General features: G+C 37.4%; 1 protein-coding gene across 4 annotated transcripts in view; it reads right to left on the reverse strand.

Moving 5' to 3' along the window:
• Positions 1–264: 264 nt before the first annotated feature.
• SLC25A36 (solute carrier family 25 member 36) overlaps positions 265–23029 on the reverse strand; it is a 33434-nt gene continuing 10669 nt past the window's right edge. For 3 of the 4 annotated variants that reach the window (XM_027464052.3, XM_072042233.1, XM_072042234.1), the window contains exons 3-8: positions 20155–20232; positions 16769–16869; positions 10001–10045; positions 9099–9165; positions 5512–5801; positions 265–4662 (exon numbers count right to left, since the gene is read on the reverse strand). In XM_027464052.3, coding sequence (XP_027319853.1) covers positions 4469–4662; positions 5512–5801; positions 9099–9165; positions 10001–10045; positions 16769–16869; positions 20155–20232 — 775 coding nt within the window. In that variant the 3' untranslated portion in view covers positions 265–4468. The remainder of the gene's footprint in view (positions 4663–5511; positions 5802–9098; positions 9166–10000; positions 10046–16768; positions 16870–20154; positions 20233–23029) is intronic. The other variant, XM_038183514.2, reaches the window with a different exon arrangement.

The following is a 23029-nucleotide window of genomic DNA, read 5'->3' on the forward strand; positions in this document are numbered from 1 at the left end:
CTGAACATTTTAAGGAATTACTGCCCTTCATTTTTGCAAACAGTAGCTTGTGCTAGATGGCACTTTAAATGGCACAAACTTTCTGAACACCAGTTACTGAATCTCAGTTGACAAACAGTAACACGAGTATTCAAACTCAACTGCAAGAACACAGACTAATATAAAGCACCCATGAACCCCAACAAAAAAACCCATAGGTACAACACAGATCCATTACGTGCCGTTATTATAAAAAGACACGAGATCAAATGATTCACCATGGTCTCCTACTAAAATGCTCGTTTTTAATCACAACTGTCCAGGCACTGGTATGTATCAAAAATAAGAAATCAAAAAGGTTCAAAGTGGTGTACAGTTGAGCACAGAAGGCAACATTTGAGTAGAAGCTCATCATTTTAATTTGCTTTGAAGTTTAAAGCAATCCAAACAAAAGAGTTAACTATATAAATACAGAGTAAATGCACATAGTTTACAGCCAACTACATGTATGCAAGAATAATAGCAAACCTCACATGAGCATGAAAGTATTCTGGAACTGTCATTTGTGAGTGTTTAGCTATGACTCCTAGGGCATAATTAAGTTCACATATGCAGGGTAGGCAGACTCACTTAAATAGAAGAACCGAAAACTTACTTAACTAAATCTTTACAGACAAAAGTTGAAAAAGGATTACATTTACCTAGGCACACTTCAGTGTTCAGCTTGTTTTCTGAATTTAAACAGTTCAAACAGGAAGCAACATTTACAGAGGCTCTCCAATATTTTGGATCTGGAAGTATTCTTCTCAAATGCTACAGTGTGAGGAATGTTACAAATGTAATTATAAGAACAAAAATGTAACAGCAGAAGCTGTCATTAACAAACATCTCAATTAGAAAGGAAACAAATGGAGTGCATTATGTAAACAGGGAACTAGATAGGTGCAATATCAATGTACTAGTGGACAGGCTGATGTTTCAATTACAATTAAAATAAACAAAAACTCCATAAAACCCTAGTGTAAAACTACTTAAAACAACATAGTCTAGCAGATGAGTAATTCAGACAAACAGCAGAACTATCGGTCATTTTACAGGCCAGGCTCAGCCCCCTGCAACACACCACAACTCACCTGTCAGCACGCAGCACTACAGGGACTGTAGGGCAATTAGAGGGGCAGTGAAATGTGACGGCACTCGCTGAAATCGATTTTTTCTGGCTTTCCAAACTCGGGCCATCCTTGGCACGTCACCCCCAGGATGCTACAGCAGCTGGGTGACAAGCAGCACAGCCACACAGGCAGCCAGGCAGCCCCTTTTCCCTCTGAGCAATGCAGGCTCCACTGCCATCTTTGGGCTGGTTCTGCAAAGTGCAGGCTCAGTGCTTCCCAAACCTAACCTTTTGCTGAGTCAAAACTGGTAGCTAGTAAGGGTTTATCTAGGCAAGGGAAATTGTGGAAAGAAACTAATTACTGAGGCTTGTTTTAAACATCCAAAAAACAATTTGCCTCTTTAGCAGGGAAAAAAAAAAAAAAAAGTGACGTAAATAAGCTACATTCAAATAGAAATTAGGATGACCATTTAAATTACAAGAAAGTTTAAATGCACTCCTTTTGGTTCTGTAGAAGAATAGTACAGAGTGTAGCATCTTCTAATTCCCTTTGAGCTTTTGGAATAAATAATCAGGAAAACTACATAAATAATTTAAAGATCTTTGGGAAGTATTTCAGAGGTAACTTTGTATGTACTGTACTTTAATGAAAAAGCCAAAAAACTTTGGGTTTATATTATATAAAGTAAGCCAAAAAACATGATCACCCCCTGAAGGCAAAAACATTGCTTAAACCCCCCTGAAGAAGGTGGAACCATAAGCTGATTGTCTACTTCTAGCTGCTGTCTCCCATACTCAGTTGGCCTTGTCAACATTCTCTACTTCAACTTTTGTTTTGAAAGCAACTGCAGGGGTCAGATCTCACCCAGAGAAGGCACACAGGAGGTACCCAGTAAGTTAATGGAAGAGATGTATGTGTAATCAAGGGAGACTGTTTCCAATAAACAAAGGAGAGCGACTTGCATGAAGCCTAGGCTAATGCAAGGCTTAATGTCAGCTATACTCACAAACTCCACAGTTGAATGTTGTCTTGCCAAGTTAAAGTTTGTCTGTGACCAAATAACTTGGATAGCCTGAAGAGTAATCCACTTTCTATAGATTTAAAGCTACAATAAGCAGCTATGCCTGCACTTAGTTTAGTTATCCGAATAATGGCATCACAGCAAGACTTCAGAGTCATGAATAATACTCCCGATTTTTCCTAGAAATCACTAGAAAAAGGTGCATTTTATTTAGAGCACACATATAAGCACTCCCTTCACTTCTTTAAATCAACCAAGTTCACCTTCGCAGACAGATCACAGACCACAGTATTTGTCTTTAAAAAGGTAAAACATGATTTTCCAAGGACAAAGAAGTCAGTACAGCCAAGCTTCCACTCCAAGGTCACTGTGTGTGCTATAGATGGCAATCAGTAGTTACATGAAGTATTCAAAATTTTGGCAGCATGGAGAACATGACAAGATCAAAATAAAGGGAATGAAAAAAAACAGACTGCTTGCTCTGTAAGCTTCAAGTTTTCACATAAAGCCTACAGAACTACTGCAACAGAGATCCTACACATCTACAGCATGAAATGCTTTATCCTGCAGTTACACGGAAATCAAACCACATGCCTTGTTTAAAACCCAACAGCATGTACTAACCACAGTTTGACTACAGATAATCGATAAGAGGAAGAAAAGTCACAAGCCAGAAGGCCACAAAGTGCATAAGGAGTCATTTATAAGAAAGCCATTGCACACAATGCACAGTTTAAGTACACTGAAGCACCACACTGGAAGAGCTGATAGCACAGTTCTGTCATACCAGTGTAGTGGCATTTATATGTAGAAAGCTATTGCCCCCAAATTACAATGGCCATCTTCTTCATAAGGATCATGGATGCATATTGATAAATATTCTAGGTGCAGACAGAAGATTTCTGTTTGGAAACAAACACGAGTTCTTGTAACAGTAAACTTCTGGTTTTGACACTCCGACTGTATGATTTTGGAAAATGCTCTAAGTTATGACAGAGTTAACTAGCTAAGCCTTGTTGCTGAATGCAACTCATGGTTTTGCAACTGGTTTATAGAACAAAAAACAATTCCTGAAAATTCAAACAATCTGGAGGACAAGGTTATACTGTCAACTGAAATTCTGCACACAGGCTCAAGTTGGAAGAAGTGATACACCAATTATCAAGGGGAATGCTGATCAAAAAAATAAATCTAATTTACTCTTTTCTCCATCATTCTGTACGGGGGCTGTCTGCACTGAAGAGATTTATCTCAGCTTCAACATTTTCTGCTTTTTGTCACCCTAGCCATGGTGATGCATGTTCTTCCCCTCTACACCGATACAGATACTAGTAAGCTAGGTCAGGCTTTGCCCAAAGTTTTAGGATAAAACAGCTTGTTCTTAGGTAGCATTGAGCTATTTGAATAAATCCTGTCTTCACAAATGTTAGGCTGGACTAGGTAAGATATCCTATCACAGTAAGTATCCTTTAAAAGGCTAAGTAGCAGCATTCAGCTACTACCATAGCTGTGCGAGTGACCTGACAAGTTGGCAAGGAAACCAGATGATATAGGAGAGTGTTTCATAGGTCTCTTTCTTCTAAAAAGGAAGGAAATTTTCAGAAATTAAAAACAATGATGCAGCAGAACTAGAAATCCACATACACCAATATTAAGAGATGGATAACCTGAAGAGTTCAGCAATCAGATCCTCTCTCACTAACCTAGAACACTGCTCAAACTTAAAAAACAAACAAAAACAAAAAAAAAACACAAACAGCCAACGAGCATCACCTTTTTAAAGTGAAGAAATAATTCAGTTCTGGGTCCCTGCGCCATATCCTATCTCGAGGTAGCAACACTGAAAACTTTACACACTGACTACTACCTCAGTCTCTATACGAAACTTCAGAGCAACCAAATGGAAATTTCAGGTATGGAAAGGTATTAAAGTATCATCTTCCCCATTCTTCCAACAGGTTACTGTGCGGTAAAACAGAACAAAAAAGGATGTAGTTGAGAGCAATCATTAAGTGGGAATAAGGCTGCCCGAGAATGTTTTACACCCCCTCTCTCACTCATCAGGTCTCTGAAAACTGAATAGCGTTGTCTAGATTAACAGATGAAAATAAAGTAGCAATTTGGAATTAAGAGATGTATAAATGCATTCCCTAAGGGGCAGCTCCCATTTGCCACACTTCTGAGACCATACAATAAGGCAGCAAAATTATTCAGTTGCCCACAACCTTCTATTTTGTCCATAGCTGCATGTTCCTGATATAACTTTCCTTTTGCCCACCGCATTTGGCATTGACATTCAATGGTCCACTTCAGTCTTTCAATCTTCCAGCTTCCTCTAGAAAGCCTTGACACGCTGCTATCCATCGAGCAAGTAGACTACCACTTCATAGGTTGACATCATGATAGCTGTGTTTGGAATCTGTCTGATCAGATGTGTAGTTAAACCTCGGTAAAGGGATCCATACCCTTCTTCTCGCACAAGCAAAGATAGCGTCTGGAAGAAAGATCTATATTTTGTTCCCTCTTCTCTTAGTCTTGTTCGTACAACCTCTGTATAAAGAAAACCACACATGATTATGTTTGCCACTTATCTTTCTCAGCAACCAACTAGTAATTTTACATTAAATGGCAACCAATCCCCTTCCTCAGGTTCTTAATAACAGAAAAACTCTAAAAAAATAAACAACAAAGAGGTAAAGCAGGTACATGTAAGAGGAAAACAAGTTAAATGTTTATGTATTGTCTACTAAATCGCTAAGCAAGAAGACTTTGCTCAGTTAAAATCCAGAAGAGAACTGTTTGGGCTTATGTTTTAACTTCAAAGTTGCCATGAATGAAGTACTCAATCCATCAAGCTTAATGTACATACAACTACTTGGCTGGAAAAATCAAATGCCACTGAAAACCAAACTAGGCTGCCTATTTTCTTACACGCCAGAAAGTTCTTCTTTCTGCATTGGGTTGACACAGTCTTATCTCAACCCATGAGCTTCTTCCTTTGTATTTTCTTCATATCCTGAGTGGGGAGGAGTAAGACAGCAGTGTGGTGGTGGTTAACTATCTACTGGTGGTAAACCACCACAGTCCACTATTGAGTTATGTGAAATTGCTGGCTGTGTAGATTCCAAGTAACAAAGTACCTTCTCCCTAAGTACTTTGGGCCACAGCCTGGCAATTCCCTTGTAGAAATAAACATTGACAAAAAAATAGCCGTGATAGATATCCATTTTAAAATATTTTCATTTCTGAATACTATACTCATTTTGACTAGCTGAATGTGAAAAGCATTAGATAAAGGCACTGTTATTGAGCAAGCAAGTCCAAGTCTGCTACAAATCGCTGGAAAAACTCCATTTGATCACGTTGATTCACGATCTCAGCTACACAAGCCCCACTTACCATGGGGATATGCTATTGATGTTGCACAAGTTTTGGAAGTGGCAGCAGCCATCATCATTCCAACAAAGTCCGAAGCTTCTTTTGCCGATTCATCCTCATTGTCCATGGCAGAAGCAGTCTTATACTCCAGTAGTTTTCTCTTAATACTCTCATAAATAACAAAATGAATTACAGTCTCAGATATGCCTGCATAGGATGCTGACATTCCTCTGTAAAAGCCTTTAATACCATCTGATCGATAAACTTTCTGGACACATTCAAACGCACTCATTCGTTTTTCTCCACGATTCCTAAGAAGAAAACAAGACAGACATCAAGATAGTGCAAATTGAGATTAGAAAATAATTAAGCAGTTTTTCTTGAGTGACAAGAAGATTTAGGAAACATCTCACACTGATGCTAAGGGTCCCTAATTCAAATACTTACGGGAACACAGAATTTGGAAGTGAATGTCCTAAATACCTTCAGCACTGAACACAAGTAAAGTACTACATTGATTCCAAGCCAAACTTTTTATAGTATGATTAAAGTAAAATATTACAGAGACAAATCAACCGGCTCTAGGCCTCCCAGTGTCTTGTGGAACAAAGGACTAAATTGCCTAAAAACAGACTCCCAAGCAGACTTTATAAGTTAAGGCTTATGGGAGAAAAAAATAATACAATTTCCTTCTGCATAATGAGTAGATTCTCCCCTAAATTCTGCCTCAAATAAACAGCTCCTACAGCAATTACCCATCCCATTCCAGAAGGGCATGTCTTGCAGTACAGCCTTTAGGATGAATTGGGTGAGAGGCTCATAAACATGAAAGAAACAGAGGAGAGCTAGGGTTCCAACAGGCCTCAGAGCATCAGAGGTATCAGCAAACATCTGAAGAGGGCATGACAACCAACACAACATAGGCAGCTTTTATTTGATTCAGCTAAGCCACAGCTGATGTCAAGGCATATGCTCCTTACACTTTGCAATATGCACACCGGACTTGAAGGACATCAAAATACTTGTCCTCAGCCTCTTGCTATTTATTTTCTCATGACAGAAGGAACTTCAAAAACTCAAGCCAAATTACATTAGACATTATCAAAAAATATTTGGGTAAAGAAAATCTAATTCCCATTTTTAGCTTACTTACTGAATTGAGTTCTGCATACTGAAAGATCTAACACACTGTACACAACTATGCATGACCCTTATGACACTACATAAAATCTGCTTCATTGCAGCAGGGAGCACAGGCACTTGAAGCATACGGATTCTGCCAGCAGAGGTCTCCTGAGTGAGCAAATTGCACAGATTAAAACAGCAAATAAGCTTTTAAGAAGTTACATTAAGTCATATGCATACTGTCAAATCAGGACAGACAGTATGCAAGTAGAATAAGGCATCGCTAGATGGCAGAATTTCAATCCCGATGGCTTGACTCTGCAGCAGAAAGCACTGAAGCAAGGTATCAGGCACTTTTTTAAGTGGTCCATGTGTACACATAGCTGTGAATCAGAACTTGACTGAGCTAGGTGGCAGATGCTGTGGAGTGGTGGGTAGTGCTGCTGGTAGGACAGGAGAACAGAGATGAAGAACAATTAGCAAGAGGAACAGCTAAACCTAGAAGCTGCAACTCCAAGAACAGCCCAATCTGTATGTCTCCTCTACACCTGAACAGGTAAACCTGTCTTACCTTTCTTACAGGACTGCTGCAAGAAATTGTTCTGACATTTAAGAGCCCTAGCATTGCCTCAAAGTCTATAACAACTTCACTCTGGAAACAAAACATGCCTTCTCCCCATTTTTACTGGGACCAGTGGGAATTTTGAAGAAAACCTCACCATAAACAAAACCAAGTGAGTATAATTATAGAATCAACCAGGTAGGAAAAGACCTCCAAGATCATCTAGTCCAACCTTTAAATAATCATACAGGCCAAGTGTTTTATGCCTCTAAAACCTGAAATATTAAAAACTAAAACTCTTTTAAGCTGAAAACACAGCGTGTGTTAGATTAGCCTGTATAACTGCTGTGTTCTACACTTAAAGATGGATTTCCTTGTTCTAGAAGGAAGCTCCCATATGAGCAACGGGTTTGTTACTACATACAGAAATAATGTGCACTCGTTAGTTTGAAAGCAATACAAAAACATGCTAAGGTTTGAACTGCAGGCTGTACAGCAAGAAGAGCTCGCAATAATCTATTTTGTTTTAATGACATTTTGATGCCCAGATACTCCTTAGGATACACATTGTCGTGACTAAGATTCAGGAGAACACCACTGCACTAAAGTAGTTAGAAGATCTGTACATCTAAGGTTGTTACATGTACATCAGAAATTACCACTTGTCACAGACACCTATCCTCCCAAACAAATGCTATCACACTGTATGCTGGCACAGACTGTAACAGATGCACTTTAAAAGAACAATCAAGGTTATAGTTTTAAACCATTTATTTGGGCTTAGGGTTGGTGTATTTCAACCCTCTTTACATAAATTAGTACATTCTGCCCCAGCAACCTTCAGAGGTTTTTCAGTTTTCTTTGTTTTATAAGGAAGGAATTAAGTTGATTTCACTGTGTTTGTATTTAGTTTTTTAATTCTATTAATTATTTCAGTAAACTCTTAAACATGTAAGATTAGTGTTGCCTAGGCTTGATAGTTACAATTCTCCCCAGAAATGAATCTCATTTGACAATGTCACTCAGAACTGACAACGTCAGTTTGGTAGGTTGTTTTGGTTTTGTTTTTCCTTTGAGAAATTATCACAGAGCAATGTTATTTTCTGAAGCAATGCTTTCATGCTTTACAACCAGAAACAGATAAGCTACCAAGTTTTGTGGCTCATTAACGGATTTAGTACAGCTGCAAAGAGAACTGGATATTGCACTCCTTTACAGAAAGTTTATAAAATGAACAGGACGGTTGTATTTAGACATTTGCATCTCATCAGTCTCTCCCTAGTTTTAAATAGATGACAATAGAGGTCAGTCTTCCTCTCCATTTGCATAAGATTCTACGTCATTACAAGTACTGTACCAATAAACACTTTGTGTAATCAATTTCTGTAATAAATTCAGACAACTTCTATTGCCTGTTCCACATTAGGGAAATTCCTGTGTTTGGATCAATGAAAGCAGGCTTCTGCTTTTTATAGACTAGAGCTCACTATACGTGAAAAACTAAGAGCAGATTGGGGTTTCATCATTTTACTAAACTTTCACTAAAATACTTAAATCCTTATTTAAAACACTTAAATTCTTATTTCAGGAACTTTTAGCTCAACAACTAACAACAAAAAGACCGCATTACTGAAGGGAAACGTAAGCACATGTTGGTAGAATATAAGACTGTTAACCCTGTAATTCGTTCCAAATTTGTTGGCCAGTGTACTACAGTGTCTCAAGCATGCCTTAGAACAGAGAGATTAAAGAAAAATGATTATAACAACAAGTGTAACTCGCAGATAGATCAGTACCAACTTCGTAATTCAAAAGTTTTGGATATTGAAAGAGTCGATCCAAATACTTCGGTTCAGAACACTTATGCAAAGTTTAAATCTAACAGCAGTGAGATTTCCAGTTGTCACCAGTAAATTCTTACCTTGCATCAAGCTGTAATCGTGTCTTTACTAGCCAAATGGGATTGGTTGTTGTGATTGCAGTAAAACCTAATATTTAAAAAAGAAAAAGTTAGATGTGATAGTATCATAAAGGCAACTGCAGCTAAGTTTGAAACACACACAGAAAGGTAGGATGCAAAAACTCGGACTATACTGATTTTTACAAAGTACCCATTGTAGCCTTTTACTGACATTTTATGAACCCATACAGCTAATAATCATCTAGCTTTTTTTAATTTCACACTAAGATTTTAAGTTTACTCTTAGCAAGGGTTTCCCCACATATAAAATAAGCCCAATTATGTATACTTCTGTCTATATAATCATACCAACCCTTTTTTTTTTTTTGACAGTACAGATAAACAAAGCTAGCTAGACTAATATCAGCCAATCAATTTGGAAAATATTTCAGTACAAACAGGTTGCAGATACAGCTACAACATTTAATATAACTTAAACAATTGTGTCAATTTAATTTGCTACCTGAAATACAATCCGAGTTTACAAGCATGCAAACTGAATAAATACTACTTTTGGTGCAGTTAAAAGGCGTGTGTTACTGTCAGTTAAGAGACCTTTAATACTGAACTAGGAAGAGCAGTTAAATTTATCAGGTAATATTTTATTTAGTATTCAAAGCAGAGATTGTTGGTTGGCCCAGGAATACTTTTACAAGCGTATGAGTGTTTAAATTGTTAAAGTAAATAGTATGACTTCTAACTATCCAGACAGACAGCAACTATTCAGGCTTGCATCAGGACTATGGGTTAAAGCTTTGATTTTCTGTCCACTGAAGAAAAAGAAAAGGAAGAGAAAGAAGGAAACAAATTAAAAAAAAAAAAAAAAAGAAGAAAGAAAGAAAAGAAGTAAGAATCATTCTTACTTCTGCACAACCGTGGAGAGAAAAAGAGCAGAGTGAAAGGCAGCTCTGAAAAAAAAAATCAAAATAAAAAACCATCTCGAGTCATAATACCACACGTGCACCATTAATGAGGTGACATGTCTGCAGGAGAGGAAAGGAAAAGGGAAGAGCTGGAACATGGCCAGGCAAAAGATGATAAATTTAGACACTTGCTTTCTAAGTGACACACATCACTGATATATCACTACAGAGACATGCTGCCCTCCTGCGAGGGAAGGGACGGGGCTTGCAGGAAAGCAACGAGGAGTTATCTCGTTCAGTGCATATCTGGTGCACGATACTTATACAACGAACAGGCTATTGATGAGCTTGTTTATGGAGATCATTAACAGCTTACATAAATATAAATATTGAGCAGAACTGCTTGCATACCAGTTACTTCTGTTTAATCATAATCTATGTTTACATTGCACACAAATGACTGCAATACTCTGAGAAATGCCAGGGGATCTTAACTGTTGTAAGGTTTGTTCTGCCCTCCCCACCCCCAAGTCTTAAATAGGTTATTAGGATTTTCAGTTACAGTTCTCCAGACAAACTATGAGGTTTAGCAGGTACTAGGATTTAGCTATACTTCTGTGCCAAAATAGCAAGAACACTTAAGGGATTTCAGTTTAATCTTTTGATTAAATAGATTTTTAAACTGTCTCAAACCTCTTAACTAAAAAACTTCCTGTGAACTCATTGGTCATAAAGATTTGGGGTTGCTTTTTGATACGCTACTTATTTTTTTCTATGTCTAAGTAAATAAATAGCCCTCCATACGATGGAGTGAAATACTAACAAGCCTAAAATGTTTTTATACCTGCATTCCACACAGTCAAATTATTACGTAAAAAACTCAAAGTATCAGCGACCTACTCTGCCTTAACAAGGCACTGGATGTTTTTTTAAACATATCTGCAAAAAAGCTCTGCAATTCAACTAGTCTGAGCCCTTCTGACCTGTCTAAGGCTTTATGGTACAGGAATTCCACTGAACTAAATTGAACTAAATGTACACCTCTATACTAGCACTAGCAAAGCTTTAATTTTCTTACCTTAAAATCAGAATCTTTCCACACCTACAGTGCATGAAAGGCACTAGTAATTAACAGGACTGAAAGAAAGGCTTTGAAATAAGGTGGCAAAAAAATAACTCAATTCCACTACAAACACACGTATTCCAGAAAAGGCTTCTCTCAAAAAAGCCAAGATCAGTTCTAAAGTGCCTCCTAGCTCTTAGAGAGTGTTTAATGAGTCAAACAAGAACAAAACGTTTTTGCTTCTTATTTATCTAGCGTTACATGCTCTGAAATGTTCTTACTGCTAGCCTGTACTTGGAAGCATTATCTGCTGGGCCCTTTCTCTTTCCTATCGAAGTCGGAGAACTGGTCTCTGAAGATGCTAAATCTGTAACAGGAAACAGAGGTGAAATCAGAGGCAACAAGAGGCAATTTTTGCTGTCCAAATGTTATCCAAGAAGTAACATTTGCCCGCAGCGGCAGCCTCATATTTCTGAGGAGAGTATATTGGAAACTGTCAGCAAATAGTGGTTGGCACAGGTTGGCTTATTCTGTCTGAACTTCCTCTCCCTAGGTTGCTTTAAGCATTATTTAAGCACAGTACTCCTAACAGTAGGCTCAGACACTTAGCAACAGGCATTATTCTCCCCAGGGCTGCCATAAGCCTTCGTAGCACAACAGTTTGTATCAAAGCTTTCAAATCAAAGAGCCTTCAATAATTCAGGTTTCAAGATGAAATGACTACAGCTCAATTCTTACAGGTAATATAGTAAATAGCCAGTGCAAGAAGAAAAATAAAGAGTTGAGTGATGCTGACCTCAAGGAAGAGGCTCCAAAACAAGAAATATCCACAATTTGGCGATCTTTGATAAGATAAGCTTTTATTTTTAAATACAGTAAGTCTATAGCAAAAGTACTAGTTAAAACATAGGTGCAGGGCTTTCAACAACTATTAAGCTCTATCATTTCATTTTTATTCCTTTCTTTTTTTTTTTTTTGAAGTCTTAAAACTAAACTTTATAATGGTTTACAATGCTTATCAACGTGTTGTATTCTCAAGAGATTAAGATTCCAGATTAATTTTAAAATCAATCTGGCAATACAAGAAATTCCTGTATTGTCTGTATTTTAGTTTGTTCTATGAAATTATATCCAAACTTCAGACAGAAAATATCGCAATCTACTTTTTGAGCTATATGAGCTAATGACAGGTAAGATCCCAGGTATTCCTATTATGCATCATATTTCAGAAGTGGTTTTTTTTTTTTTGATCTGTAAGCCAATGTAATTGATAGACGCATGTGAATATGGAATGCTGAATTGGAAATCCAAAGTGGTAAAATAAAAACAAACCAAAAGAGAAAAGAGAAAGAGACAGAAAGGAGATTGTATACATATTAAAAACAAAAAAGAAAATGAAAAAAAGAGGTATTTGAAATAACGTGACAACAAAGAATATCAGCTGCAGCATTTTAAAGGCAGCTTGGGGACACACAAAAAAAAAAAACAACAACAAAAAACTTGTTTAACTCAGCAAGGGACTTGGAATTAGCCAACAGAGCTAAGTAAAAGTAGCAGCCATCAGTGAAAGGTATTTTCCACCTTTCCCTGAACTGCACAAAGTTAACTCTTAACAGAGTTCAGGAGACGTGATGTCTTTGCACAATGCACATAATGTGAATTCAAGATAATGAAAGTGAATTCCCCTTATTTTGTTTATTTAATAGATATTACAAACCCAATGTGTGGTTCTTACACTAGAGGCTGCAAGAGACGCTCAGTTCAGTACTCACGAGGTTTAAGTTAGTCCATATTTCTGCAGGAAGTGACCTGCGGATGGGGAGCATGAGATGACACGATCTCACTCTTTTCACGGGAGAAATGTACAGTAAATGCCTAAAATAGACACAGGCTTTTCTGTATCATAACAACAAGCAGTGACCTCATCAGACACATGTGTACAAATCGAATCCCATTGGAAGGATTTGTGAATTAGTTATTGTGAGATCTAACTTTTTTCAGGTAAAAGTTTAGGAAAAAACGCAAGAAAAATAATCAGAACAGGCCACAGGTATTAAAATAGTTGTGTAAAATGCACTGAGTACTGAAATTTCTGCTCATTTGCAGCAGTTCAATTTTACATCTCCAAATACTTACCTATGTATGAGATTTACAAGTGAGCCCTTCTCCTTTCCCACTACCTCCCAAATATCTTTAAAAAAAAGTAAAGTCATCTTAGGATGGAAAAAAATAGATGCCTTATGAAATCAATCTTTCTAATGTCAATAATCAATGAATTACATGTGCCTTGTACTTGGTATTCAAGTTATCTGTGTATATACTAAAAGGCTACAAAAAGTATATTACCTTAATAGGTAATAAAGTGGTCCCAAATTAAAAAAAAAAGTTGCACTTGGGTTGGTTTGCCAGTAGAGTTCCAAAACCAGCAGCAATAGTATACTAGGCAAAGTAGTTCTGCAGCAGATTTGCATCTGCATTGCCTGAATAATGCTATAAATCACTAAAAAGGCAATTCAGAAAGCCAAACAGGAAGTCACCATCTCATTCAGTTCCCTACGTAAGATTTTATTCTCTGTTGTGGTAAGAGAGGTTGAGTAGGTACAATGAGAAGGCAGAGTTTGCAGTGAATCTGAGAATTTAGCCTAAGTTTGCAATGTACAGAGAAACCATCTTCACAAAAGCAAACACTCATTCTTGTAGTATGCTTCGAATCTCTTCACTGTGCAAGCATGCAAGAATCGTGTGATAAACCAGGTGGTGAGCAAAAAGGATTGCTGAGTATTCCTTTATGGGGATATAAAGGTATTTTAGGATTTATGGTAATGTGAATTATATGCTGGAAGCTAGCACATAGAAAAAGGAAAACAATTTTGAATTGCATAAGGCATCGGTTTATTAATATGTAGTGTTATTTGTCCTCCTTCGGATAAAACAAACTTAACAAAGAAGTGTTAATAAAACTAAGAATGTATATTTATCTTGAGAAGGAAGAATCAGGCCTAAAAACCAAAAAAGTTTAAAAAACTGTACCTCAGCTTCTTGCACCCAAAAAAGCTGTGTGCATAAATAAATCCTTATTTAATATAGCATCAGTCTAGCCTGGGATACTTATGTATTAACCTATCATACATGCAAACAGTATTTAAAGCTGTCTGAAGTTCACTATTTAAAGTACTTTCATGTATGCATGAGATAAAGCCATGGATAACTTAGTATTTTTTTTAATTTTTTTTAATTACATTTTTGTATTACTGTATTTTGCAATCTACACGAAAAACTTCATAAACGCAAATGTCATCTCATGCTCATCAGGTATGAGAAGCCTTTATGTGAGAGAAAGGTCTATCCAAAGAAAAAAAAAATAATCACTTATTTAACACTCAGGTACTCAATTCCTTACTGAAACCCATGGCAGCTGCAAAAGAAAAAACCAATACTGATTATTTTTGCTAGTTGTTGCAAGTTTATCCACCTTGCCAATTTTGAAATCTTAATATCCAAAACATGTTATGGTGATCTTGTGTTAACCTGTTTAAGTCAACCAATTACAAATTCCCATTTGATCTTGCCCCTGTTCTTTTGCCATTTCCTTGAGATGTTTTGCATCACAGAGCAATACAAACCTTGCAGGTAAAACTTAATGGCTGCTTTAAGTGCATTTTCTGAAATATATTAGAATTGCAAAAACATGGTTAGCATGTTCCCAGGAAAGCACTTTTAACTACAGTCCATGTATATCAGTACACTGCCAGTGCTGAATATCAAGAAATTGTTTGTCAAAGAACCTCCTTCTACAGGTCTTCCAGAGAACGCCTGGAATATACAGTGCCAAGCTGGTCACAAAGAAGAAAACAAAAAAAATCCACGACCTGTAGTGTGAACCTATGCTCTGCCCTCAGTTTCATCAGCTACATGGTTCAGCAATACAGCTGCAGTACTAGGTAAGTGTGAGAAAAGTAACAGTCACAGAAGCGTTCAATATGAAAGTTGGTATAGAAATGCAAAAAAGGCAAACAGCAGTTAAGGTAAAATAGATTTACCCCAGTCTCCAGAAGTTGTAAGTGCAAATGCGTAATACCAACCTTCTGAAAGGGAAGCAAGTCAGTAAGCAGATACAGAACTCCTGGACAAGCTATAGTCTGCATCTGCAAGTGCTTGGGAAAAGCCACTACATCATATCTCCATAAAACTTATTTTTATGATGGAATCAGGACAGTAACTTGAAAAATAAGGAACACTCTGAAGCTTCAATTCTCTGCAGCAATGCACAAGTTATACAATTTGTCTTCAATTGACGATACACTTAATTTTTTTCCCCTATTGCCCATACATTCCCCCTCCCCCCCAAATTTTATTTTTATGTTTTCTCCTATTAACAAACAGTTGAAGACAAAAAAAAATTAAAAATTATATAATTAGGGTTTCTGAGGAGATTAGCTGATTAGGATGAACTTTTCATGAAAACCCTTTTCCAGCATGTTCCCCGTGCTGCTCACCTACAAACAGAACACACACTGGCAGGTGATAAAAACACTGTGGTTTTGAGCACCCTAATTTGCCCATTTAAGATAAAATAGCTGTCCTTATGTCTGTCAGAAGGTTAAATACAGCCATCACATTTCTCATGTGATAGAGATAAGCATTAGTGTGTTATTTAACTAAAAAGCTAACGTCCCTTAAATTTACTATGCTATCTAACATTTTCTTTGTACCAGATTATTAGCAAGTATTCAACAGAAAAGTTACCCTACTCATCTTTCTGATATCACCTTCGACAGTTCATTTTAGATTGATTGCAAAATTTGACATGAATTATAAGGTTCAAGAGGCTATCAGGTCAGAATTCATCTGTGAAATATCTATGACCTATACTGAAAAAAAGAAAAACTTTGAAATATTTGTTTCTAAAGAAACATTGTTTCGTAGAAAAGACAGGCAACAAATTGTTGCCAGCTCATTTTGGTTTTCCCAGGACAAGTCCTTTATCAGAAACCAGCTCAGTTGCCTTTAACTCCCCTTGTTAACAATCCCACAGCACAGAACACACAAATCAAGCAACAATCAGTGGCAATTGCTGAAATACATGTATAACAAAGTTACACTGCAGATTGAAGTAGGAATTCATTTCCAGACTTGAAAATATATGAATATGCTAGAAGTCTGCTCTTCTATGCCACTTGAGTGGTTGAGCAAACTTCATGTAGACTAGTGTCTGAGCAAAGGATTTGGAGGGGAGGAGGGGGCTGTTACACAGTTACACAAATATGTGCAAGTATATCTCAGAAAGGCAAAAACAAGTCAGATATACAAAGCTGCAACAGAAAAAGTGAGGGTAAAAAATAGATTCCAAACTATTTAGCCAGAGTTCAGTGCACACTGTGTTGTTTATAGTTTGCAGAGCAGATAGTTACTGTGTTTAAAGCACTCATTTTTCATTTCACAAATTTAGAATTGAGGAAGCAGACATGCAAGTTTTCCTGGAAAATGCTATTCACACACACGGTTAAAGACTTCAATTAACATCAAGTGCAAAGTTTCATGCACACAGTCTCCAGGTGGCTTGTTTAACCAGAGGCCAAAAAAGGTAACCATTGCAGAAAGAAGTCATTCAACCACTGAACACTTTATTTTTTCCACATTTACTGCCACCTCTCATTTGTCTGTAGAATCTAGAATGAAGAAGCTAAAAAGCTACAGATCCTTACCTGCCACACCAGCTGAAATCATGTGTACCTGGGTAGAATCTGGATTGAAAATATTGTTCAACTTTTCCTTGCAGTTTGAGTAAGCAGCAAAATATATCGCTCTAAAATTAGAACAAGATCTGAGTTATGCTATGTTTTATGCATTGATGCCCTTACTAGCAGTGCCACTAACTTCACTAACTCAAGCTCATCTTCTCTCAAGCCTTATTTCTTAAGTAAAAAAAACACTCAACGTTATAATTCCTGCAAAGCATTGGGACTGTTTTAGGAATGAAGAAAATGAGCACACTTTACAATGTTATTTCTTACACAACAGCTCCAGTTAACACTCAGCGAGGGGAAGAATACCTAATTATAAATAGAAGTACAGCAACGGTTTCTGTGACACTAGGAAGTTTAGCCCAGAAAGCAGAACACTGTTGAAGTGAGAACTGAAGTTACATTGTTTGGTATTTCTTTAACAGACTTTGTTCTAAAGGTGTAAGCTCCTTTCAACATTACAATTTGAGAAGAAATAGAAAATATATAGGACTTGTTTATTTAAAAGAAACATTAAATATTTATAATTACATTTATATTTTAAAAGCTTCGGCAACTCTGAAGATGGGAACCACACTTGCTTTCTATAGTTCTGTATTTTGATTGGGCACTTTGTATGTTCCCCCTACCCCCCCGAATATACTACATAGAAAATATTTCTAAACTTGTACTACTTTCAAGTTTGTAACCTGCTATCAAGACAAAGCTAGGCAAAAAAGTTAGCATGTCAATGTAATATGATGAAGATACTTGTTTTCATTCATTAGAGCCATTACAATGATTTTAAGTACACAGAAAATACATTTTGAATTTGCAACTGTTGTTTTTCAACAACTTAGACACCTCTCTACAAAAGAAAAAAAATCCAAGCTTTCATGAACAGACCATTAACCTCATTAGCAGTACAAACATGTTTTTCTTTATTATAAAAAATGATAGTGTTTGCTCAGTGGCTGTAATTTCTAAAATGGAATCTGAGCCCAGTTAAGTATACTGGATGTGTTACGAAACATGCTTCTCTACAGCTTATTTAAACAAAGACCTGCTGTTAAGTCCACTTAGCTAGTACCAAATTGAAATGAAGTGCAGGATGAAAACAGTCTGCCAGAGGGCAAGGGAGATGTGCTTATTTATAAGGCATTACAGCAAGTAGACATTTTTAGTATGAACACTGAAAAAAGCAAGCTAACTATTTTATGTGAGGGAAGATGTGAAAGGAAACTAAACAAAATTTACTGAAAAGCAATTTACTGAAAGTCTGATTGATGGGTTGTTGTTGGTTTTGGTTTTTTGTTTGTTTGTTTTGCAATTGAGGATTTTTTCATTGAGGGTAATCACAAAATGGAATTCAGTGGTGCTAAGAATGATCATGAGTTAAGAATGATGGTTGCAATGCATCTTTTAAGTCTCTTGACAAAGGAAAAAGAAAAGTTAACATGTTTATGAAAAAAAAAAAGTGCTAAAGTTCCAAGAGCTTACTTTCCCTGAATGATGATGCAGAGATCAATGGGCCTTTATGGGTTGATAAATTATATGTGAAAATTTCTTTTTTTTGTGCAGGAGGATAAAGTGAGAGCTGGCAGAGCAAGCCTGCGGTCCACACATGGTGGACATTTGCATGCTTTTAGTGCAGGGTGAATAAAGCTGCAGGTACTAAAGATATAAACTGCAATCATGCATTGTTTTATTATAGAAGGAGAACACAGAACAAAACTGAAGAGATTAAAGGGACAGGAAGAGAAAACTTCCTAGCAATGGCAACAGTTGGAATGAGAGAAAGCATCCATAATGAACATTTAGAACCAGACTGGACTACCGAGCAGAATTGCATTCTTCAGTTTAGGAACTATCTGGCTTAGAAAATGTGAAAACAATTCCTTACCTATGACCTATGTTTTTTGTTGGTGGTTCCTGGTTTTAAAATACAAGTAGCATTGCATGTGGCAAAGTCTTCAAATGCTAATTTCCCAACAGCAGATTAAGAGAACATGACCCTAGATTTTCCTTATGCTCATTTCCTCATTGAGGGGATTATATTCAGAATGATGAAATATTATATGCTGAGATCCCACAGGTGTCAAGAACACAGCTACTAGAATGATTTCAGCTTCTCCACATGTCAATTCTAAGGTAATGATCAGAAAATACCTCAAGGATTCCTAGTATTTCAAAAAAAAAAAAAACCCGCTAAAATAAAAGTATTCCAACTGCTGAATTATGCTTTTCTCTTCATACAGGGAACCTACATAGCAACATCTTATGTGTCAGATTCAAGTAGAAGACAGAGCAATGCTGAATAGAAAATGTATTTGAATAATATTTTCCAGAAGCATCCAAGACCCTTGAACCACTATCATTAAAATATTCCCCAACTGGGCGTGCAGGAATAAGGAATAATCTTCTGTTCAGACCAAGAAGTAAAGGGAAGAAGTGCACTAAGTCAATGGAGGAATAAAACCATTGTGAATATATATTCCTGCTGCAAAAAGACATTTCCCTTAAAAACAGAAGAGAAAGGAACAAAAATAGGCCAAAAGATAGCTAGCCTCATTAGGACTAAGTAGTTTTACACATCTTGGCCTTCATGCTCTTCCTTAGCTATTCTATTTTTGGAACATACTTCAGCTAACACTTGTAAGCAAGGATCAATTCAAACTGGTGTAACTGAGGTCTGTATAAACCTCACTCTGCTAACAGCAGCAGCTAGAGCATTAAGGCTGCGGCAGAACAACTGACAGCCACAACACCACTGCCAGTCGGTCCAGATTTACATTCTGGTTTGCTGCATTCTCTGTCACTGCCCCACTACTTTTTGGAGTCCAGCCCACTGCTGGATCAGCCTCATCTGTGACAGCTGTGTCTCACCCAGCCCATTCTTGCTCTTTTTCAAAACAGGCTTCCCACTGCATTAGGCCAGTGGTCTGTGCTTCAACAGAATTCAGGAGGGGAGAAAGACACGGTGTTTTGAAGCTGGTCACACAACTGCTTTTTGAAGATGATGGATTAACTGAAGGCTAAATCTACCTGTGCATAAGGCACAAACTTCTGCTTACATGTGCAACTTCTTAACTGGAAGAAGCTCAATAACAAATAACATTCAGAAAGAGGCGTTAGTAAATGCTCAGGTAGCTGGTGCAGGGATGTTGGACTAGAGCTGTGCAGCACGAGTGACTCATTGTTTCAGACAAACTAACCCTGAAACAATTTTTTCTATTTACTAGATATTTACTATTTACACTACAGATGCAATAACACACTTGAAATAAACCCTAAATCCCTTGAAAAATATACAGCAACCAAAATTTCACTGAAATTATTTCACTTACTGAATGCCTGTTTGTATTTACCTGGAAGGAGCAACGCCTACCAAATTAGGACCCAGCCCTCTAAACAGAGAACGAGGACCTTCTTTTTGCAAGATCATCCTAGAAAACAAAAGTGACATACTTTAATATTCACATCAAAATTAAAGAACACACTAACAACCATTACAAAATCATTTTAAGCTCTAATCTTTGTGTACACATCCATTAATAACCTTGACAATGCAATGTTCACCACAAAAGATGGATCATTTCCCAGAACTGGCATAATATAAATTCAACGGCTGCTTGACATACCATAAAAATCCAGGAAATAAAGACAGAAGTAATGGCTTACGACATCTATACAGACTCTCCCCAAAGATCAAGCACATATGATGCTACCTATTGTTAAGCAGTTAAAGTGTCCTTATATGAGAGAAAATAGTAAGCACTTAAATGTTCATGTTCCCGTAAGCTCTTCTAAATTGCTTTAGAGAGAAATATCAGTTTCTGCTCTATATTCATCACCATTTAGCTCCTAATTTGGGAACTTTCTTTGGATGAGAGGGGCAGGGAGTGAAAGGGAAAACAGGAAAATTTATAAAGATTCAGCTACAGGAACAGTCGGGTGCCTCCTAAGGGCAGTTTAAGGAGACGTTCACTCTGATGCTTAAATCATGTCCAGCCAAGCACATCTTTTGCAAGCTATCACCCACTCTTCTCAAAAAGACAGCATGGTTTTGCATGTGCTACCCTGGTTTGATTCGACAAGACTCAGTACAGTAAGGTACACGTCAAAAGTTCAATGTAAAGCAGCCATTTGGATGAGAAGTGTTGCCTCCACTGTCCCTATAAATCATATGATTTAAATCAGCACGTTTCAAAACGTGCTGTGTCATTCACATGATTTTGAAAGATTTACCTTTGCACTGCAAGATTCAAACTACACTACACGTGACCTCTAGTGGTATGTGAACTGTTTCAGTGTCAGGGAGCCTTCTACAGCCCCCTACCCCTTGCTCTGCCCTCCCTATTCCCCCAGAGAGCTTCCTCTTACACTGGGCACTGCTTCACAAACCTATAGGCATCCGTGTCAGTTGCAGCACCACAATGCAGCTCCTTCTATGCCAGAAGCGCTCAACGTCTTTGAGATCTTTTTTCTAGTGGTTATGAGAAAAATTGGTGGTAATCAGAGTATATAAGATACTCTACAAAGTGTTCCACTAGAAATCATTCTTAGCTTTACTCTTTCTATAAGTTACAGTGATTATTTTGACTCTGCTGAAATATAAGGAAACGGATTCCCCCCGATGTGAGAAGTGGCCCTCCCATAAGGCTAGGAGGTATTCCCTCCTCCATCCATCCATCAGCAACCGCTTATCAGTTCTGAAACACTGCCTGTGTGCTCCTGGCCAAGTACTGCTGCTGGCCATGCAACAAGTGGGTTTTCTTTAACTCATTCCTGAAAAGACAATCCCCACCTCTGCGGGTAAGATATGACCTCCCACCTTTGTGGGACTTACAGAGAAACAGAGGGGTAACTAGTCAACTGAAACATCAAGCAAGGTGTTACTCGTATGTCAGTGTTTGGAATATCTTTCCCACAAAACTATGTTTTTTTAAAACAAAGAGACCAGGTTGAAGACCATTATGCAACAAGTTATCTTGGTACATTACGAGGATACCCATTAATATCCAGTTTCAGTGAAACCAATCTGTCCAACAAACTAGATGCTAATCAGATACAGTATTTTAAAAAGTACAGCAAGATATGGGAGACCGAAGGAGGAGAAACGAGGACTACCTGCGTCCCTATCACTGCAAACTGCTCTAGCAATTCAGTTAGGCACAGCTTTTAAGTTAGGAATTAACTGCTTCACTGGACATTGCAACATAAAACTCAGTGCTTATTTATTTAGAAACACGGGCCAATACACACAAATATTTCTTCTTCAAAGAGATGTGCAGGTTAATGACAAGTCAATTGCTCAATAAAGCAAACTACCATTGTATAAATGGCCATTTTGCTTGCAATTTACTATCAGAACAAACAGAAGAAAGTCATCCATAGCACTGAAAGAGATTCCAAATCTATTCTGATTTCCAGCAGCTGAGATTGTCTATTTTATCACAGTTTTGCTGTCAAATCAAAACAAAAGTTTACAAAGTTTGTTCTCAGTAATCAAAAATAAAGCAGTGTTTGTGAACTGTTGCGTCAGTGTGAAATAGTCACCATGACTGTTTAGGAAAATCAGCATATCATATGTCCAGCAATGCCGTAGCTTCATATCTACAACAATTAATATGAATCCACTGAGTGAGTAAAGTTGCTTCACAGCAATAATTGGAGTATTAAAAAGCACTTTGGAAATCCTCATTACTTGGACAAGTGTGTTATCCTAAAAGCAATTCTAACGCTTTTGGAATGAACTGTTTGAGATAATCTTAGCATATTCCATAAAGCTCAGCATGGTCGCAGCATCAGATGATAGCAAAGCTGTACCCAATTAACACGTGATCTGTGCCCACATAACACACTACTACTTGAACATCACCTTACACCACAATATGAAGTGTTGCAAATACATGCGTGTAAGCACAAATATGAATGCATACAAAGCAGCAGGAACCTCAGTGTCTCAGAGAAATTTATGAGTAAAGTCTCTTTTTTGTTTCCTCTAGATCTACAGCGTCCCAAGACTTGCTGGAGTAACTAAGAATTCAAGGGAAGTCACAGCAGAATTTCCCCTAACAGCAGGCAGAAAGGACTGTAATGGTTGTAGTTATTGATGCTCTTTTGCATTCCCAGACACCAGCTGCAGGAGTTAAATTCTACTCTGAAAATAAGACACAATCTTTTTGCATTAAAGATCAGATCCCAGAGCCTGCACTGTTTAGTGAAACCAGAGAACGGCAA

This window comes from Anas platyrhynchos, chromosome 9 (genome assembly GCF_047663525.1).
Source record: "Anas platyrhynchos isolate ZD024472 breed Pekin duck chromosome 9, IASCAAS_PekinDuck_T2T, whole genome shotgun sequence".
Taxonomy (NCBI): Eukaryota; Metazoa; Chordata; class Aves; order Anseriformes; family Anatidae; genus Anas; species Anas platyrhynchos.